The 22668-nt window shown below is 34.1% G+C and overlaps 2 protein-coding genes and 1 long non-coding RNA gene across 6 annotated transcripts in view; 2 read left to right on the top strand and 1 right to left on the bottom strand.

Annotated features, from left to right (window-relative positions):
- Positions 1-6573, top strand: part of tmod (tropomodulin) — a 52876-nt gene extending 46303 nt beyond the window's left edge. For 2 of the 4 annotated variants that reach the window (XM_089700197.1, XM_089700195.1), the window contains exons 6-10: positions 344-448; positions 2035-2286; positions 2814-2961; positions 4502-4584; positions 5505-5565. In XM_089700197.1, coding sequence (XP_089556323.1) covers positions 344-448; positions 2035-2286; positions 2814-2961; positions 4502-4572 — 576 coding nt within the window. In that variant the 3' untranslated portion in view covers positions 4573-4584; positions 5505-5565. Of the gene's footprint in view, positions 1-343; positions 449-2034; positions 2287-2813; positions 2962-4064; positions 4469-4501; positions 4585-5504; positions 5566-6262 lie in introns of those variants that run through there. The other 2 variants (XM_089700196.1, XM_089700198.1) reach the window with 2 other exon arrangements.
- Positions 1-22668, bottom strand: part of LOC149485333 (uncharacterized) — a 316030-nt gene that overhangs the window by 290788 nt on the left and 2574 nt on the right. The gene's annotated exons all lie outside the window — the stretch shown is intronic.
- LOC149485334 (terpene synthase-like) lies at positions 8453-17333 on the top strand. The gene is made up of 11 exons (XM_089700208.1): positions 8453-8835; positions 9348-9430; positions 9542-9696; positions 9981-10125; positions 11883-12003; positions 12314-12453; positions 14312-14356; positions 14463-14571; positions 15605-15732; positions 16151-16932; positions 17315-17333. The coding sequence occupies exons 2-10, from the start codon at positions 9386-9388 to the stop codon at positions 16211-16213; spliced, it is 951 nt and encodes a 316-aa protein (XP_089556334.1). The 5' UTR covers positions 8453-8835; positions 9348-9385; the 3' UTR covers positions 16214-16932; positions 17315-17333.

Genomic DNA, 22668 nt, shown 5'->3' with positions numbered 1-22668 from the left:
GATAAGCATTGAAAATTATAACAATTGAAGTTTAATTGTGTATTACAAAAAACCAGAATACATTGGTATAAATATTACTTACTTGTGATTATACTTATTCAATGTTAGCAGTGATTTTACTAAAAACTATTTTTTTACTTGGTGTATGTTGTTCTTTAATAAATAAGCTACTCACGAAAGGAAATAATTATAATAAAGCCTTTCTGAATGTGAATTTTTTATACTGGTACAGTAGTTTTGACTTTTGCAAACATTCATACAAAAACAAGAATGTTGCCTCTTTAAATTGAAACTTTATTTTATCTTTAAATATCTTGTTAAATACATGTTTGTTATATTTCAGGTATACCCAATGGACCCGCCAAATGACGCTGACCCCGACGACACCATCAAAAGGGTGCAGGAGAATGACCAGAAATTCACAGATCTCAATTGGAATAATATTAAGGTAAATATCATTGACTAGCTCCTCCGCGCGGTTTCACCCCCGTGGCTCCACTCCTGTTGGTCGTAGCGTGATGATATATAGCCTATAACCTTCCTCGATAAATGAGCTATCTAACACCGAAAGAATTTTTCAAATCGGACCAGTAGTTCCCGAGATTAGCGCGTTCAAACAAACAAACTCTTCAGCTTTATAATACTAGTATAGATTTACATATTTTACATTTGAATAAGATTATATTGTTTTCGTTTATTTATTCTAAGTGGATAAAATATGCTAATTAAGTTGATATTATAACCAAGGTCAAGCTGTCAGTATTAATACTGAATTAACCTTGAATATACTTTTTCCTTTTTGTTATGGTTCTAATAAGAATTCATAATTGAATATTGAAATTAATATAAATGATCACAAGGCCACTTTATTCTTGTGAAACAAAAAATCGATCCATTAAACTCAGTTGATTTTAATTTTTGATTGAAGGATTGATTGTTTTTTTATACTTATTCAAATAGATATATTATTTACGTGTAAAATAATATCATTTGCTATTAACCACTTTCACATGTAAAAAAATAAAAAAGGTTAATTTTGAAATTTTTTATTTAACTAAGGGCCGCTTTTCAATGCTTGGATAAAACTTATTCGTCGATTAATGTATAAAACTACCATTTTAGGGCCGATTTTTCAATGCCCAGATAAACAGCTAGATAGACTTTATTCTTCAGTTAACAAAATATTCAATTTTTCAATAGACGAATAGGACTTATCTATCGAATAACTACGTTATTTGAGGAATAAATCTATTTGCCGCTCCAACGGCCAGATAGCGCGCTATTCGACTGTTAGGCGTTTGAGTTGACAACTGACGCGTCAAATTTGAGATATTTTCGTATGTCATAACATAGAGCGTAGAATTATTAACAATTAAACCTCTTTCTATATAATTATAATCAATTAAAATCATATTGAAATTGATGTTTTTGATAGTACTGATGACCATGCCATTGAAAATTTGCCGAACGCTGCCTTTAAGTATGTCGTTTCCATCGTAAAATATATAAATTGAAACACAAATTTAACCAAACTCTTTACTCGAATCAAAACAACAATCAACAATCATAGAAGACAAGTGCACTCCTGACGTGAGTCATAATGACGGTTGTTGACAAATTGCAAGATTTGACTCTATCCCGCTCTAACCTGACTAATTTAATATGTTTGTTTCGCCACTCCGAGAGCAGTGCTGCCAATATGGAAATATTTGGTCAGATAGTTATTCATCAAATAAATCACGATTGAAAAATAGGCGAGCCGTAATGAGTTAGATAAATAATTGAATAAATCTATTCGAGGGGTACTTATTAGACTGTTTATCTCGCGATTGAAAAATCGGCCCTTAAAAACATATTCTAATTGCCCGTATTTGACAGTTTACGTGACATTTTAATACATATTATCGTGTAATACTTTATTGGACGGATAAGTTTTATCCAAGCATTGAAAAATCGGCCCTAAAAGTAGCCAGGTCGCATCGAAATAAAAAGCATCATAAACCTATCCATACTAATAATTCTCGAACATTCCAGAACATAAGCGACGAGAAATTCGAGAAGCTCTTCGAAGCGCTCAAGACGAACACCAACCTGGAAGTGTTGTCCCTTGTGAACGTCGGTCTCAACGACCGCACCGCCCAGTTGCTGGCCGACGCTCTTGAGATGAACTCGACTCTACGAGTGGTCAATGTGGAGACGAACTTCATCAGCCCGCCCGGTGTAGTGCAGCTAGTTAAGGCTCTGCTCACAACCAATACGGTGGAGGAGTTTAGGGCTTCTAACCAGGTAAATTAAGATTTTTGAAGTGAAAACTTCTTTAGCGGCGTTGAGCACTTTTTCTGTAATGGGTATGAAATCTTAAACTCGCGTCAGGACACGTGACCTGATCGAAAAAGCGTAAGACTGATACCATTCCAAAATATCAAACATGCTCAACGTTAATAATCAAGTTTTCACTTCTGCCGGCACTCTCGGAGTGCAACCCGTCTTTTTTTATGGTGAATTCATTGCTACAATAAGCAACTCGATTCACAAGCACGCTCAAAATTTGTCCAAAGTAAAACTCTGCCTTGTGTGTGCTGAGCAGAGTTTTGTAATGAATAAATTTTAAATGTTACTGCCACGAAATAGGTATAACTTTAATTAATGTACCGTTTGGACAATTTTGATGACCTTTTAATATGTGATTGTGAATCAAGTTGTTTATAGTATGTGTGAGTGATACTGGAAATATACCATAATAATTGAATTGTTTTTTTTAAACGTAGCTATGTTCTACAAATTGAAATTATACTTTAATCCCACACTTCCAGCGGTCGCAAGTGCTCGGCAACAAGATCGAGATGGAGATCACGAAGCTGGTGGAGGCGAACCCCACGCTGCTGCGGCTCGGGCTCCACCTCGAGTACAGCGACGCGCGCCACCGCGTCGCCAGCCACCTGCAGAGGAACATCGACAGAAGTCAGTGCAGCTTTTGTTTTTAATTTTTTCGAATTTCGAATTCGTTTCCCGCCATGTTTTAGTTGTTTTTTTTTGTTACCGGCCAGTGATATGTGGGCGCGTGCATTTATTTTTATTTCACTGGATTCGTTTTTTTTTATTTACACGCGGCCAGTGAAAAGAATTGAGTTCGTAGTATTTTTTTTTTCATTGATTTGTGTATGGCCAGTGAGAAATTTGGTCAATTAATAATTTTTTTCCGCCACTAAGAAAACAAAAAATGACGCCCTCAGGCATAATTAGTTATCAAATTGTTTTTTATGGTGGGGAACGAATTACGAATATGTGCTTAATGTAATATAATGATTCTATATTATGTGATGTTTTTTTAAGAATTACAGAAGGTTTAGATTTTGATTTATTAGAATTCATATTCTATTATTTCTAAAAAAAGTTTTTGACTATTCATATACTTGAAAATCTAGTACAGGTTAAATATCGTATTTTTTTTAATTTTTGTTAAATTTTTTACCACTCGTAATGTGTTCTTTTATTGCAAAAAATATTTTTTCATATACATAATGTTTTCGCCAATTTGACATATTATGAACTGATCTTACTGCTGACAAACAAGTTGAAGAACGACAACACTATTGTATGGTAACAAGCCCTAGTGGTTGATTAATGTTATTTTAATGTAGTTATATATTTCTATCGATTGACAGATTATCATTTATTTACATAAAAAAATTAAACTAAAACATTTCGGATCATAACATTTCGAACTAAATACCTACTTCATTTATAAGTATCATTTCAACGTCGATACATTTAAAAACTATACAGATGGAGGAATCAAGTGGCCAGAGCATCGCCGACGCTCACACACGTAACAATACATTATTTTTACTTTCAATCCCATAACGTAACCTTCGCCCGCACTAGCGACCGTAGCGCAATAGGCGACCATCCTCGCTGATTAGAGACCATCGAAAACACAACAATCGAATCACGCTCGCATCGATTCATACACGCAACCGATCATCGACGCAACGAAACGCGTCCGGAGCGCGCGGCCGAGCGATGTGTGAAGCGATAATCGACGTCGATATCGATATTGTCAGATTGCCGAGTGCAAAAGCGCACTAACGTGTCGCTGCGGCTGCGCCTGCCGCGCGGCAGGCCGGCCGCCGTCGGCATCGACCCTAGTCTGTTCAACCTGACGCCGCCCAGCGCGGAGACGCCCACGCCCACCGAGACGGTAATACAGAGACGGGTCGACGAGAGCGTGGAGGGCACCGTGCTGGTCCCGGCCGCGCCCGCACAGAACGGCGACGCCCACGAGCGCACGCAGTTGCCCGACTTTAACCCCAACCCGTACTCGTGAGTAGTCGCGAGTCGCCCCGTGTGTGCCGTCTGTGACGCCGGTCCATAATGCACTCGTGTTGCCGCCGGCCCGGTCGCACCGTTTGACTTGCGATTTCGCATTAACCCCCCGGTCCACCCGACCGACTCCTGTATTATATGTGTTGCATAGTGACAGTGTTTTATTCCATTGCAGTACGGAAAGACCTAACGCTCCGACTCCAGTTCAGGTTCTTTAACCTGCAAAAGGAGGCGCGTAGCCAATAGAACTCTGTTAAGGTCAGGCCCTGAAGGGACACGATGTTGGCACGCAGGCGTATAACATACTTCGCTTCGATTAAAGCTTTTTTACAGTGTCGATTGAGTTTCACTCACAATAATTTACTGCAGTTTCACGAGCCGAGACCCGTTTCTGATCAGGTTTCCGTAAGGCTGCATCGCTAAATATGTCCCTCGCTCTCGTGTGACATATCTCTCTAATTACTCTAACAGTTTCATTATTTAATGCACTTTGAATAATTCAATTTGAATCTATCTAAATTTCTTCTATGTTACACTTAACAAAATTTATCTTCAGATTTTTTGTCTTTAATATTTTAACAGTAAATAATTTGATTTTTAGCCGAGAGGGGAGCGTAGAACAGAATGATTAAATGTAGAATCGGTGCCAAAATCGGTAAAAATCTATTTTCGTTTGGCGCGAGTGAGATTTTTCGGGAATAGCTATTTTTACAGCAGGCTTCAGCTAATCACACGCTTCGTACGATAGGCCTTCGAGTAGGGTCTCGGATAGACATACTATCTGTTACGGAAATAAAACCCAAACGTTGTTATGTGACTCTAATTCTACGCATGAGTGTTACCACTAACAGAATGACGGTGTGACTTTATCTTATTTACAGCATGGAGATATTGACAAATGTTTTTTTCTTTACGAGTATGTGATGCTTGATAAACATCATATATGTTTTTTCGTTATCTTTATTGCGCCATCGATGGTCACGTTATATTTTTAATTAAAAAAAATAATTAAATGAGAAAGACGAGCCTAGAGATCGTATCATTTATCAAGGTGAACGAATCTTTTCAAAGTGCGTCATATAATTTGACGTATTTTTAAAGTGTGAACATTGATAGCGCAAGAAGTTTGTATGTATGTACATAAAAGCCCTTACGATGTGTGTGTGTATGTATTGCAGTACGCCAGCAGCGACGGAGCCAAACTAGCGCTTAGGGGACGCATCGTAACATGTGGTGAGTTTTCGAGAATTATCCGCTGAAATAAAAGTAAAATATACTATGGATAGTTTAATATCGCAATTATAATTTTAGTAATGGGTCATTAGGTTTCAATAATGAAATCGTGTAAACATGGCGCTAAACTCTTGCAGAACGCTCTTACTTCTTTTTGACTTTACTTTCTGAATAATATTCTATTAATATTTAATAATCTCTATTTCTTCTGTCTTCTTCTCTTCTTTCTTCTGCCTCTTCTCTTCTTGGTAGCTGCTGTTATAAGAAAGCACATTGAGGTAGTGTTATTCATTCATTGCATTTACAATGTACATAATGTTGTGTTGCATGATTATATGTTGTAAAGGACCTTGTGTGTTCTTACAAAATAATTACTACAACAAATTTAATATTAAAATCACAATACGAGTCACACTTTACATTGAAAATACATAGAAGAAGATACTTTGATATAACGCAATAATACAAATATAACACAAACTTGGGACGTTTGATATACAGATAGATTCAGTTAAAAAAGTACATGACATTTTTAAGCAAGAGCCACGACTCAATAATGAAATTTTTATAGCACTAAAACATGCGATATTACATATTCAATTTCAATGAAATAGTGAGCAAGATACACAGTAACAAACAATGGTACACTATACTGTACAAATTAAAATATGTCAATGAAATATTAACGAATATCTCCTTTCAGGTGGGAGGGTTCTGCGCTTGAATCGATTCACTCGCAGCCGCAGCTACGTAGTGGGTTGGATCCCGTGAATCCATAGATTTACACATTTCTCTCAGAAATGTCGACAGGAAACTTTATGTTCCCATTTCTGATGCAATTGGATTGGTTAGTTATTTAAATAATGAGCTCTGATTGGTCGTTGGAAATCGATTGATTTCGTGTCGATATCTCTGAGGAAAGTAACGTACTGAGCTGCTCTCGCCCCGCGCTCGCTGCCTATACCTGTCCACACTCTTTGTAACTGTGTAGTTCGATTGACATTTATATTAAAGTTTATGAGAAATTACTAACAAATGGACCTATGATGTCTTATCAATAAATAAATTATTATTATTATTATATTATTATATTATTCAAAGCTTCGTCACTTCGCTTGAGTCGGACTATAAGCTTGTTTCACATGACGATGTCAATTTTTTATTCAAAGACATTTTTAACGTCGTTCTTTGGAATCTAGCTTGACGCTTTGCATAATGTTTTAAAGTGTTCACAGAGTGCGCTCGATGTGCGCTTTACGACACTCGTATTAAATTTTTATCGTATATTCTTATTGGAATGTTTAGACTACACAATCACAGAGACGAAAGAGACAGAATTATGTTTGTATGTGGGTATCTGTGCTCGACAGGAATTGTGAATTTATTACCATAAATAATTATTCTTTATAGCTAGACGATGGCCGGCCCATCCCTAGATTGTCTATGGTGAACTAGAACGAAATAAAGTCACAATTTTTGTTCATGACCGAATGAATGAATGTTTATTAATTCTTAATCTAGTGTGCTAATGAATCGTATTAATTTTATCATTTTAATGAATTGTAATATATGTTAATTGTGTACATTCCGTTAACGCTTAACATGCTTCTCCTTTAATATTAAAAATTGTAAAAAAAATACTTCATAAGATTTTTGGGATATAAATATAAAATTGTTTATATTAATTTATTGTTTTAAAAAATGAAGTGTTAAGGACCTAATCAGGATGAAATTAAAATATCGACTAACCTTATACTATTCTATGAAAAGTGACAATATAATTTTGTAGAATGTTTCAACGAGAAGTCATGTTCCGCGTAAACGGAGGATAAGTTTCAATTATACTATAAATCACTAGGTTTTATAATCGCAGATTTTTAATACCGCATCGAAAACATCTTTTTTGTACAGAGGAATCTTTTGATGTAAAGAAATGGAAAGGCTTTAGGTGTTATCGGCTTTCTATATAACCTGTAGCTCTTTGAAATTTGCTAATCTTTTATTCTTTGTATATTAATAGTTAAAACGTTGTGATAAACATCATGTTTTTTCCATTAAAAATGCTTTGTTTTTCAGTTTCATTTTAAGATTATTATTTGTATATGAATTTAGATTTTTTAAATATTCTTTTATTGTACCGATATTGAGATGAAATTTTATTATTTAATGTAATGATAGATTTTATTTATGTTTATTTGACTCGGGAGCATTTTGGTTCAAAGAAAACCTCGATAAGTAGAGTCGCAGTTCTGTAGTTTGTGACAAAAAGTAATAAAGTACATAAACAATATTGTGTTGTTTCATTTGATATCCCACTTTTTACATTAAATTAAGTGATTATTTAATACGCTTTTAATATAAGTAACCGCCCCAATATTGTATGTTTATTTGCCTCAATATATTTTAATGTTTCCGTTAATCGAAATGAGCGCATACGATAAATTGATTAAACTCAATCTCAAACATTCGAAATCAAAGATTTATTTATTCAATTAGACTTCTATCTTCTAGAAGCACTTTTCAATCGAATTTTTAGTTTTTACCATGGATTCGAAAAACAGTTTCTACGGAGAAGAAACTGCGTAGTAAGTCATTAAATCTTCATTACAGGAAGATAGTCAATAATTCCACTGATAATATGACGCTATACTAGGTTGTAATTCCATACTTTTTAAGCGAGTGTGAAGTGATTTACATTTTAGAGGATAAGTTGGTCCTGGAAGTGAAGATAAATGAGTAGGGATAAAGAGTTGTCGTTCAAACAGAAAAGCAAAAATCGAGAAACAAAACACAACACACGGCGCCTTATCCGATTGCGGTTTATTAAATCGCGGTTAAAGGGTCTTGCACAAAGTCATACCAAAAATCCTTTTATATATATATGTATATATATTTTGAAGATGTTCATGACGACTTGAGATATCAGGCTGTATTAAAATGACATAAAAGTGTCAAGAGGGCATATACCTCGACCTGTAGGCTGCAATTAAGTAAAAAGTCACGTATTCAAAAGCGTGTTTTTGTTTTTAAATAACATGACGTGGTGTAAATTATAAAATTAGGAAAGTAATAGCTGTAGGTATAAAACGTGAAAGAATATGGAAAGCGAGTTTTTTGGATTTGAAAACTGATAAGTGATTTTAAGTAGCCATTAATTAACCGATGATTAAGTACAACGTATATTGCTTCTCATTAAGTACAATGTATATTGCTTCTCGGGTTTAGTATTACGTTATTCTGTAGTGCAGAGAGGTTGTGTGTCACAACACATTTACAGTAAGTATATTATTGAGAATTTTATATCTAGTATCAACTTTTAAGCTCACTATGAAGTCGTTTGTTTAAATATCAAGGGTCTTTAATAATTATTTCAGTAACGGTTTTTCTTATTTTATAAATTTAACTATTCATTATTTTGCTTGATATATTCTATTTAAATATATTCTAGTTAAATGAAGGTGCTTTAAAGTTCATGTTAACTATATTTACATATTTAACTATGATACCCATCATTATTATATATATTTTTAATTCACTTCAATATAAATTCGATCAAAAATCTTGTAACTAAGGAGAAATCAAATAGCCTACCTACTAAATATATTACAATTATTCATTCCACTTTATTGTAGTACAATCGTTAAATAAAAATAAACAATATGTTACCACAATAATTGGCAGCCTTATTATTAACAGTGATCTCTGCCAGGCAACCACGGGGAGAATATTATTATGTACATAATATGCTTAGCAACTACTTTCAGTTTTACCTTAGCTTATTTTTTTAGGAATATATTAAAGGAAACCAGTAGATATATAAAAAACAATGAGTGACAAAAAGGAAACAAGGGAAGAACCATATATGGAAAAGGTGAGTTTTTAAACGACTTATTTCCATGTAATCTGTAATAATGTAATATTATTATCTGTGGCAAAATCGTTATTATGGTAAGTAGCAGATACCTACGTTTTCTTATTTTAGGAACTCCTATTGCCGTATACACATTTGATGAAAATTCGCAGTAAACAACTGCGAAGAAAAATTCCGATGTCTTTTAACCATTGGTTCAAATTGCCTGCTGAGAAGGCACAATTTATAGTCGACACTGTAGATATGCTACATAATGGGACTTTGTTGTAAGTATCATTTAATAGTTGAAATACATTTTGTTTATTTTTAAATGTCAACTATAATGGTAATTAGTAAATAGTATGGAAAGCATTGAAATTTTCGCCCAGTTTTGAAGTGAAAGTTCTTTAAGTAGGCGCTTTGAGAGTAAAATTTCAGTGTCACGTCTAAGCGTCATGGAGTGGCGACGATTTTGGTATCTTTAAATCATGCCAAAGAGGTTTCACTTCTAACACGTGTGCTGTGTGCTTTTTGTATCATGAAACTGAAAAAAGAAGTGCGACTATTTCAGGGTCGACGATATTCAGGACAACACATTATTACGACGAAGTATCCCAGCTGCTCATCTTGTGTATGGCATTCCCCTGACCATCAACGCTTCTCTTCATGTGATGACCCTGATGCTTGACAAGCTATTAACGTTGAATCACCCGCGAGTACGTTACAACAACATTTAATTTAAAGGATAGATTATACTTGTTTATTTATTACGGACTTATCGATAGAAATGTAGGGGGAATCCGGGAGACTTGCCCAGGTGGGAGAGTTGAACCACTTTCAATAACTTTTTAAATTAGGTGCCAAATTACGCCAAGTGGCAAACAAATGAACGCGCGTAACCCGCCAATCACAAGCAACTCACAATTTTGAGTGATAACAGACGCGTTCGACCGTGAGTTCCGAAAAAGTGGTTTCATCGTCGCGGAGTGAATTTTTTTGGCTTTGTTGTTTTAATTGCTATGCACGCATTTATGAAGGTATACATCAAACACCTACGTTATTGCATTACTAGATTATCATATTTTGTCGTACGTTCAGTGTTGTTCTCCAGTTGATAGTGGATTTGTTGGAAAAAATCAAGATATGGCCTTAGGTCGGGTGCGGGAGAATTGAACCAGTCTGCAGTCGGGAGACTTGAACAATGGTTTAACTCTCCCTTTGCAGTTTGTATACTATTTAAGTTAGCTTTTGTTTTGTTTTAGAAAGAAAATGCCATTTCAGAATAAGCCTAAGGAAGGTAGTCGTCGCAGGAAACCGTTTAGGTACTAAGTCTAAGATTGAAAGCGCAGTCAGAGAAATAAAGAGTGGCAAATCTATTCGTCAAATTGCAATCATGTATGGGATAGGCAAAACCACTTTACGGTATTATCTGTTAGGTGAACATAAGTTAACACCTTTGCAAGACAAGGGGAGCCAACACAAATGCTCCCGGATTTTCAATGTAAATAAAGAGATATTGCTTGTTCGTTACTTATTGACCTGCAGTAAAATGCACTATGGTTTAACCATAAAACAAGCAATGCAACTAGCATTCAACTACGCCAAATTCCTCCAAAATGAACATCCAAGAGGAAAATATTGAAGAAATAGGCAAATAGGCACATATTAATTAATAGTAAGAAATGTCTGTAAATTAGTTTTGTAGATTTATTTAGCAGTAGATACCTCAGAACGAGTATTTAATTAATAAAAAGAAGCGAATATTATGTTTAGGAGTTGCTCTGAAAACATTTTTCACTTAATTGTTTAGAAGATGATTATGAATAATCTAGTTATTGTTAAATTTGTCTAAATAATACATAACTAATGAATAATATGCTTTATTTGCGTCATTTCCCCTCTCTAAAAAGGTATGGGCAAGTGTCCCGCACCTGATGGGCAAGTGTCCCGCCGGTTGGGGAGACTTGAATCAAAACTCATTTTTTATTACAACTTAGTTTACTATCTTCTCCTTGCAACTTTTATTTTCAGAATTGTATAAAATTTTAGCCACATAATAAGGCTTCCATATGGTGTAGATCTTAAAGCTCTCCAGGTCACTGATCAGATTTTATAGAGTTTTTAGTAAAAAGCGGTTCAAGTCTCCCGGACTCCCCCTATAGTTGCCCGCATGTAACTTGGCAGGGTATTGGCTCGGAAGCTTTCCTCACTACACAAAATCTTCCCAAGCTACGTGTCGACAGGGCACTTCAGGCCATTAACCATTAATTAATGCTGATTGCTTGATATATTCATATCTACTACCTAGTATAATTAAAAAAAAAAAGAATTATAAAAAATTCTTACATAATATATAATTGAGTTATACATAAACAATAGGTTGTCCTACACGTGCACCATGTAAATACTCAAACAAATATTCTGAATTTATACATAAATTGATTATGATTAATCAACAATTATTTCCTTATAGCTGACAAAGGTGTACTGTGAAGATTTTCTAGAAATCGTTCGTGGTCAAGGCATTGAGGTATATTGGAGAGACCATTTTGAAATACCGACGGAAGAACAATATGAAAATATGATTAAACAAAGTTAGTATCCATCTATTTACAAAACACTTTTTGTCTGTATTTTTTTATTAACGAATAATTTCATTATATTTTCCGAGGGTATATTTTCTTATTGATTTAAAAAATATATATATTATAAAATAAGTACCTTGGGGATATTAATACCTACACTCAGAAATGTTTCTCACTCGGATAGATACTCCCCGAATTTTTGAAAAAAATCAGGATATATATACCTACTTATGCATCCTGCAGCAACATAATTTATCGGTCTATATTATTTCCATCTACATTTGATGGTAAAAAATTATAGAATATTGGACAATTTCAGAAACCGGTCATATGTTTAGGCTAGCAGTTCGTGTGATGCAACTTTTCAGCGATTTTAAACACGATCTTAGTGAACTTCCTTTGCTAGTGGGACTGTTTTTCCAGCTGAGAGATGATTATTGTAATCTACTAGAGGAAGAGGTAACTAAGTTTATTTATTTGTATAAAAATTTAAAATGTATCTATTATTAAAAAATAGGTACAGGTGGATATCAATTTTCGTGTTCGTTGTCAATATGCTAACCGGAAAAGTTTGACCGATTTTCATGAAATTACCTATAAGCTTAATATAATATAATTATTGCCTATCTAACGGCATACAATATAATGAAACCCGGAAAACAACAGCCCTTAGCATGCATTATATCAATTATCTCCATTTTCTAAAAAAAAAACAAAGCACGCATTTCGTAATTGCCTATTGGTCTCTATTTTTCTAATATAAGGAAGAAAAAGATGTAAATTGAGTGATATTGTTTATTTTTTACATCAATTCTGATCAATTGTTCTATTGTTTGTTTGTACGTAAACTTAAAAAAAAATACACGTTATTAAGTTAGCCTTCTTTCAAGTAAATAATAAATAGATATCATAATACCAAGCTAAGAGAAAAACTATTTGATTGTTAACATTATCTTTAATAATATATATGTCACGGCTAAAGGTAGGTGAGAACATAAACTTAAGATTAGCCGGCTAAACTTAGGTTTATTTTCGACGAGGTGTTAATGTTAGTTTGTTCTATCTTTAGCCGGCTAAACTTAAGTGTAACCGCAGGCCCGTGGCTAAAAATGTCGGGGTGGGTAGATTTGGTTAGCGCCGGGCCGGTGGAGGGCTTGAGGGGCCCGCACAGTGCCAGAAAACACTCGCCCTGTTCCTTACATGTATTATAGTAACCAAATCTACCCACCCCGACTCAGGGCAGAAAGCTGGTGGCTAGGTTAGGTTAGGTTAGAACTCTTAAGACCCGCACGAGCCGAGCGAGCGCAGTGAGCGTGCTGCGGCAGCAGCCGGCGAAGTGCCAGAAAACACTCGCCCTGTTCCTTACATGTATTATAGTAACCAAATCTACCCACCCCGACATTTTTAGCCACGGGCCTGCGGTTACACTTAAGTTTAGCCGGCTAAAGATAGAACAAACTAACATTAACACCTCGTCGAAAATAAACCTAAGTTTAGCCGGCTAATCTTAAGTTTATGTTCTCACCTACCTTTAGCCGTAACATATATATGTATATATAAATCTCGTGTCACAATGTGTGCAGTTCGATCCAACCTGAGAAATAGCTGGATAGTTTAAACATGTAGGTACCACGGGCGAAGCCGGGGCGGACCGCTAGTAACGTAAATATATAAATTGCATATTAATTATTGTAAAACGTTTGAAATATAAGTAAACATACATACCTACATACTCGCATGTATGTTTTTAAGTTTAAGCATGTTGAAGATAGATCTAATTCATAGACCTTAATTCATTTAAAATGTTGTCAAACTGTCACGAAACAAAATTTGTAAGTACTACGGTAGGTTGCTTTATATATAAAATGATCTGTTAAAATAATAATATTTTCACATTTTTCTATACTTATTTGAATTAAATTAAAAAAAGTCTGATGGTTGGTCTGAGGTCACATTTGGGACACTCGATTGGAACCGAAGTTCCCTTCGTTTTGTAATAAGTACCTATTATAGGAGGTATAATTAAATAAATAAATAATATTTAGGAGTTAAATGATAAATTAAGTGAAGGAATTAATACACTATAGCAAAAGTGTTGTGAGGATTTTTCGTGACGCTCGCCTAGCCCCCAGTCAGCGTACCGCGTGATAACGAACTTCATTCCAAAAAACGATGACATATATAAATCTAAGATATGCAATAAGAGATAAAATTAACGTGAAATCATAGAACTTACCAGTCCCGTTTCGTAGTACCTAGGATATATAGATACCTACCTACCTTTTACCTTCCATAACTGATAGCAATTTGTTTTTAGGCAGTCGAGGAATGGCCAGCTGAGAATGCTGATCATGGTAAAAAGGTAAATCGTTGTATATTTATTTTGAACTTGAAAAATTTCATTCATTATTTGTCAACATAACATGCGAGGGAACCTATAATTAAAAATTAACTTGTTTTTGTTCAAGGCGCCATCTATACCTAACCCAGATAATTTTTGCGATGATCTAACGGAGGGAAAGTTCACTCTGCCTATAATCCATGCTGCTAGTACCGGCGACGGACAGGGTGTGCTCAGTATCCTTTTTATTAAATATTATAATATAGTCGTTTTCTAACGTCTTGTATAAAACTCTGTAACAGTATTACTTGTATACGTAGTATATTATTATTAGTCTGTGGTATTACAATATATCCATACTAATATTATAAATGCGAAAGTAACTCTGTCTGTTACTCAATCGCGCCTTAACTACTGAACCAATTTGCATGAAATTTGGTATAGAGATATTTTGATACCCGAGAAAGGACATAGGCTACTTTTTACCCCGGGACATAGGACAGGTTTTATTCCGGAAATCCCACGGGAACGGGAACTATGCGGGTTTTTCTTTGACTGCGCGGGCGATGCCGCGGGTGGAAAGCTAGTCTATACATATAATAAATCTGCAGAAGGGTCAATTCTGTACATATTCTGAAAATATTGAAAAAAAAATAAATAGCAGGGGGTGTTACTGGATCGATACCAAACCCATATGTGATTAAAAAAATTTTTGTCTGTCTGTCTGTATGTGAAGACATCACGTGAAAACTAACGGTTCGATTTCGATGAAACTTGGTATAATTATACCTTATTATCCTGGGCGTAAAATAGGATACTTTTATCCTGGAAAATACGTAGAAAAAAAATAATCTTAATTTTTCTGTTTTATCCATAGACGTTGTTCTGTAGAACCGCGAACACACGTTGGGTATTATTACAGGCCTAGCCGTATTTGGGTCCAATAGATATTTATAAGATGTTATTGTCAGAGTTACTCAAAATGGAGAAATAAACCATCCACGCGAAGACCGACATCCGCGCGGACGGAGTCGCGGGCGGAAGCTAGTAGGAAATATATTGTAATACTGTGACTGTATATGACTTATGAGATAGGTACCTAGGTTTAATAAGACTTGAATGCCATTAATGATGAATGATGATCAATTAGTGGTGATTTGACAGTTTTTATAAGATTTAAACTCTTCAATCGTCAAATATTTAAGAAGATATTGAACAATCTTGTAAACTAATTTGTTTTCCACCTATTTCCTTTAACTCGCACAAAAGATATTCTCCGCCAACGCACTCGCGATGTTTCGCTAAAGAAGTTCTGCGTCTCCGAGTTAGAGAGGCTCGGCAGTCTGAAGTATACACGAGTGCGGCTGGCGCAAGTTGAAAAATCACTTCGAGCTGAGGTAACTATAATAGAAGAGATATTGCCAAATAATGCACAATACCTGCAATGCACAATAATATGATGTCTATTGAAAAGCAATGCTGAAATAAGGATGCCAAAAGCCTAAGGAAGTTTTTAATAAAATGTTAAAAGTGAAAAAAAAAATCAAAAAGATGTAGATGGAATGACCACAACAATTTCTTATAGATGACAACATCTAGAAAAAATGCAACGATATTCATCATAAGTCGTACCTACCTAATGGATATTACCTATTGAGGATCTTTCTTTCTTTTCTAAACTTTTTCTTAATTGACGTGTCCAAAAGACCAGTCCTTTGATCAATTTTTTACTTCCCCAATCTTACTTTATACTGTAGGAAATATGTTCGATGAGGAACATATTTCAAATAAATTTGAAACATATTTTTATTTCAGATAGCACGTCTGGGCGGGAACCCCATACTTACATCTGCACTCGATGACTTGTCTTGGCAGTGACGTTTTTGCCACAAGATACGGATACGGAAATTAATTGGGAATTATTACTTAACAGTATTTAATTATGTACTTAAATATAAAATCTATACTAATATTATAAACAGGAAAGGTTTGTATGTATGTATGTATGGTTTTCACGCATAAACTACTGGACAGATTTTGATGAAATTTGGCACAGATAATTTTTAGACCCTGAGAAGGCTACCTTTTATTGCGAAATATGTACCACGGGCGAAGCCGGGGCGGACCGCTAGTTATTTATAAAAAATCATTAATAAATGTAAGTTGGATGTCGGATGTTGCAACCACTTTTATTAATAAGTTAATAACCTACCTTTACCTTAACCACAGTTCCTTTCCTTTCTACCATTTACCTTAGTTGTGGCCGTCGTTTCATCTAAACGGCAAGCATTATTAAATTAAACTATTATACCGTTTAACATTACCATAATATTTCCTTCTTATTATGGTCATCAAAGGATACCTAAGATGTCTTATTGAATTAAAAATGCTAAATTATTTTTTCACTAGTTCCTTTGTCGTTTTTCCTATAAAGAATATTTCAACGTATTATTGTTTGAATAAAGGTTTCTTCTGGTTGAATTCAATTCATTGAATTCCTTCATAATATAATTTCTTATTTAGATTCCTTTTCAGCAGTACCACAGAGCAAGTAATTATATAGTAATCAGTACCTAATTGTAGATCTCCAGTTTAGTGTTAAGTTATAGCACAGAATACATAATAGTAGCTAAACGCTACAGAACGGACACTCTCCGCCTCCCGCCAAAATTAAACTTACCTCACCCCCGCGCGATCAGACATAAAATGGGCCATATTTTTCTGCAAGGACGATACGCAACGAAGATTGACAACATTAATCAAATTGACTTAAAGTAATTTTATTATTTTGGATTTGTGATTATCGTTTTTCGTAGAAAATGGTTAGATATTGTGCTGTTTACGGATGTATTTCATCAGAAAAACGCGAATTTTTTTTTACGCTAGTCACAAATGTGCCAACCATAAAGCGTTAACACACACATTTGCAGTCTCTACAGTGTGACTGTCAAAACGATCATTTTGTATGGAGTGTCCGAGGTGTGGTTATAGTTCAACAAAATTCAAGAACGTAACCTATCGTATAGGAGCTACCAACGTTGACAAGTGAGAATTTTAGTATAGTTGGTTCTTTGATATACTGTTCCTCTTGCTATTTCGGTTAGAGTCCGGGCTGTCTGGCTGGTCGCAGTGGTTGCGTTTAGTAGTGCGCATCTTATCTGCACAGGATAATTTCCTTAATTTTAAGTCATTTTTTAACGCGTAATTTAGGTTTAAAGAATCATTTATTCTCATTTAAAGACTTAAAGCTAATTACATGAGAATAACATAACAAAGTAAATAAATAATCTAACAGTCGTCCGGGCACAGCTATTCCAAAGGTAGGTGTTTTATTCCAGAAGTGATTGGTCATTAAGTATGTGATCAGCTAGGCGCTTTTTAAATGTATAAATCGATTCAGCTGTTTTTATATCATTGTTTAGTTTATTATAGAATTTGGCACCTTCAAAAGTAATACATTTCTGTCCATAGCCGGTCCTGACCTTCGGTATGTCTAGATCCTTTGTGTTACGTTTAGAATAAGCTGGTTTATTTTTCGTGAAAGTTAGTGCTGTATGTATGTTCTTGCCTAAAATTTTCTTAATAAGAATACATGTTGTATATTTATATAATTGTTTGATGTTCATCAGTTTTGTGTCTTTATAAATTTTGATTGACGGTGTTAGGTAATGATAGTGATATAATATTTTAATTATTTTATTCTGAATTATTTGTAACTCTTTTAGTTTGTATTTGGGAGCACTTCCCCATACCTCGATTAAATACATAAGATGTGATTTTACTAAGGAATTATAAATATTTATGCGGACCTGTTTAGGAAGGCATCCTACAACCCTACGAAGTGAGCCAGCAAGGGATGAGAGTTTAGATTTAACATGGTCTATTTGAATGTTCCAGGACAAGCCACTATCTATTCTTAAACCAAGATATTTTTCATTACTTTTTTGTTGAAGTGGAATTCCATTCAAAGTAATTGGCACATGAGGTGGAATTTTTTTATTTTTTGCTTTAAAAATAACATAGGATGTTTTTAATACGTTAACAGTTAAGAGGTTGTACTGAAACCATTCAAATAAGTGGTTGAGGTCTTCCTGAGCTTGTGAAATAATATTATTTATACAGGATCCGAAATAAAATAGACATGTATCATCTGCGTATTGGGTAATTTCGCCATGTAGGCCTATGTCATGGATATTATTCACATAAATTAAGAACAACAGTGGTCCTAACACCGATCCCTGTGGTATTCCACAGGTCATTGGTAAGGGATCGCTTTGCGTATTGCCAATTTTGACAAGTTGTGTTCGGTTATTTAGATATGAAATAAACATTTTTAGTGCAATACCAGTGATTCCAATAGCCTCGAGTTTTTTTATTAATAATGAGTGACTAACTGTGTCAAATGCTTTTTTTAAATCAATGAATACTCCTAAAGCAATATTTTTACGATCAAAGTTATGTTTAATATTTGTGACTAAATCTATTGTAGCTGATAATGTATTAGACTGTGGCCGAAATCCGTATTGTTTGTTAGATATAAATTTTATTAAATTCAAATGATCATTTAAGCGGTTGTAAATAATTTTCTCGAGAATTTTGGAAATCACTGGTAGTACAGAGATGGGACGATAATTGTTTACTTCCATTTTATCTCCCGATTTGTAGATGGGACTAACCTTAGCAATTTTTAGTGAGTCCGGGAATTCTCCGTTTGATAATAGATTATTAAAACAAATTGTAAGTTTGTCTAAAATTAATTTACTAATGGATTTTATGGCTTTAGTGGTCACACCATCTATGCCTGTACTACAATTAGGGTCAAGATTTTTAATTATATTATTTATTTCTTTTTCGTTACACGGTAAAAATGCAGATAATGAGTGGCTATGATGATGTATGATTGGTAATGTATGAACTGTGTTGTTGTGGTATGTGATTGGAATATGTTTTGCAAGGTTAGGACCAACTGTGGAGAAAAACTCATTAAATGTTTTACAAATATCAGAAATGTTTGTAATTGGACCAAATTCAGAATTTAATTTAAGGGGACTATCATAGTTTTTAAGTTTGTTTGTTGCAAGAGTATTAATAAGGGTCCATGTCTTCTTTGGGTCTTTGTTATACTTAGTAAATTCTTTATAGTAGTATGTCTCTTTCGTAGTTTTGATTTTATCTTCAGTGATCTTCTTATTCTCTTTGAACATTATCTTCAGTTTTTCATTTTCCGGGTCTAGCCTTAAATTTCTCCATGATTCATTTCTTCTGTTAATAGATAGTAATATGTCTTTGTTAATCCAGTCTTTCTGTGGTAGGTTAAGTATTTTCGTTTTAGTGATTTTGCTTTTATTAATTACATTTACAATATAATCTTCAAGGGCATTATAGGTGTCAGGTATTTCATGAGATGTTGTCGTAATCAGTTTTTCTAATTTAGTGTAGTCAATAGCCGCGTATTTCATCTTCTGTTTTGGAGGTGGCTTGAATTTTTTTAACTGTAATATTATTTGCTTGTGGTCAGACAAAGAAGCATCAATAGTTGTCATATGGAATTTGTCATTTATTAAATTTGAGCTTATGTGATCGATAATAGATTTAGATGTAGCCGTTTCTCTTGTACAATATTTTTCTTCAATATTATTAAGTATTTTATACCCGGTCTCTTTTATTACAGCCTTATATAATTTAGTTCTTTTATCAGCCCTTAACAAATTTATATTAAAATCGCCAAATACAAGAGCCCTGTTGTGATTCTGTATTTGTGTTTCAAATGATGACAAAAAAGATTTTAGATTATTATCGCCAGGATAGTAAATAACTGCTATGTCTAGTGCATATTTTTTTAGATTAATCCAAAGGTAATTATTACCATTTTCATAGAGAGAATTAATTAAGCTATGCTGTAAATCATTGTGTACATAGGCTGAGACTCCACCACCGATTTTATCAGATCGGTAGCTATAGTAATGTGTGTAGTTAGGAATTTGCATTTTAACTGCTTCCTCTTCTGATTTGAGCCATGTTTCTGTTAAGAGTATAACATGAATAGTACGGGACATGCTTCCAATTATAGACTTCAATTCGTCAAATTTGCCTTTTTTTCGTATACTGCGGATATTCGTGTAAAAGAAGTTAATACGTGATTTATTTAATTGTAGACATCCATAGTCATTTTCTATTTGGTATGTGACATTATCGTTTATAGACTTTTTATTGTTAATAATTGGGTTTATTGATTGAGATTGGAGTTTTTTGGAATATGTATTATTGTAGGGACTCCTTTTATAAATTTAATGATTAAGTCTTTTTCACCATTTTTAGTACGATTTTCTAGTTCATTTTTAATCTCATTGAAGTAGTTTATTTGAGAGGGAGTGCGATCGGAATAAATCTTGATGTGTTCTGGAAATTTTTCTTTATTGCGGAGTATAATTTTAGCTGTTTGTGGTTCTTCAAAACATACCTTAATTTTGCGGTTCTTGCCTGGTACAAATTTACCGAGCCGAAATATTTTTGACGGTTGTGGGCAGTTTTCAATTATGCTAGAGAGTAGTGAATTAATTTCACTTGTATCTTGTCCTGAATTATTGGAGTTATTCTCTGATAAACCTGTTATTATTATATTTTTTTCTCTTATTATTCGCTCACGCAGTTCACGAATTGTTTGTTCATTTGACAGTAACATTTTTCCGGGTAATGTAGGAGGAGATCCGATTTTTAGGGCCGATAAATCAGTTTCCAAACAGGTAATTTTTTCTTCTTGTGTGGTAATTTTTAAATTCAATTCTGTAAGTGAAGTTTTCATATCATCATGTGCCTTCATAAGAGTAGAAGTCGATTCTTTTATGCATTTTATTTCTAAACCAATTTCTGAAATGTTTTCGCGCACCTTATCCATATTTTGCTGTTGAGATGTAACGAATTTCTCGAGCAACGTAGTCATTCGCGATAGCTCATTACGCATTTCGCTTATTTCTTGGTTACAACTACATAAATCTGGTTGTTTTCTCTTACGAGTTGTTATTGTAGATATTGATGGTTCCACAGTAATTTTTGATAAGTCCGGCTGCGAACTGCAGCGTGATTCGGAATTATTCGGTGATCGTAGAAGACTCATAACTAGTATTTGTTAAAGTTTCAATATTGTAAACACGTTCAAGCGACAGCGCAGTAAACAAAACTTAAGTTATAATATTCACTTGATTTGCGGCAGTGTCTATAAAACGTTGAAAAATGCACGTTATTACAGTGAACTTAGAGTGCACGGGGATGTTGTATTCGGTTATCAATCGCACACAATTGCTTGTGACTTGTTGATTCTCACATCTAAAAAGGCACTATTAGTGACGACACTTTTTTTAATAATGAACTGTAAATCACTTGCATTAAGGTTCTTTTTTGATTGAAATACTATTATTTGTTTAGCACAGATATTTTGTAACACGTCCGCTCACTAGCACGGCGACGGACGACGAATTTTTAATATTTTGCCTTTAGATAGATCCATCCGACATAGTTTTTTTATTGCAAGACGTTTTTTTCGTTGTTAAATAGGTGCCAGACGCAATTTTTTATTTCGTTTTTATAAAAAATTCAAATTATTTTAGAATGTCTGTAAATTTCATATTATGTTCTTCAAACATAATATAATCTAAAATTAATTAGCCAGACGCTAATTCGATTATTAAGTATTAAATAATGTGTATAAATAAAAAAAGTAATGAAGCATGCAGCTCATCAGCTAGTGTATTTTAATTATGCGACAGGAAATAATTGCAAGAATACAATATTATTTACACTTGTTCTTATAAATAAAAGCTAAAATGAAAAAAAAAACATAAAAGTGAAAAATAAATTAAAGTTATCATACATTGAAAATATAATTAAATCTATATCAATGAAAGTTAAACAATTACATTGTTAAATTTAAAAAGCCATCTTCATAATCATCATCATCATCATCTTCCCTCACACTGTCAGAATTATTTATGTTATCGACTTATCGTCTAAGGAATTGTTATTGTTTTCCAATATTCCATCATCTGTAAACAACTAGAAAATTAGTTTCAATAGTGATGTACACACATCACATGAGTAGAAAGACGGACATACACACACACAACACACACACACACCACACCACACAAGACACACGCACGTGAACACACACACACTCGCATGTTTAGGTTTGTATTGAATTTAACTAAAGTAGTTAGCATGAATTTAAATAGCTAGTATACTAGCGGTCCGCCCCGGCTTCGCCCGTGGTACCTACATGTTTAAACTATCCTATCTCTCAAGTTGGATCGAACTGCACATGGTGTGCGAATTTTATT

Source organism: Colias philodice, chromosome 10 (assembly GCF_061535455.1).
Source record: "Colias philodice isolate Cphi_HAF_F1 chromosome 10, ilColPhil1 Martin Lab GWU primary, whole genome shotgun sequence".
NCBI lineage: Eukaryota > Metazoa > Arthropoda > Insecta > Lepidoptera > Pieridae > Colias > Colias philodice.
This window is presented reverse-complemented; position numbering and strand designations above follow the sequence as displayed.

Bases quoted from the DNA above. Each gene is read 5' to 3' on its own strand.
- LOC149485334 (XM_089700208.1), top strand. From the start codon at position 9,386: ATGAGTGACAAAAAGGAAACAAGGGAAGAACCATATATGGAAAAG. The intron at 12,454-14,311 runs GTAACTAAGTTT...ATTTGTTTTTAG, and splicing joins GTAATCTACTAGAGGAAGAG to GCAGTCGAGGAATGGCCAGC. The intron at 14,572-15,604 runs GTATCCTTTTTA...CTCGCACAAAAG, and splicing joins CGACGGACAGGGTGTGCTCA to ATATTCTCCGCCAACGCACT.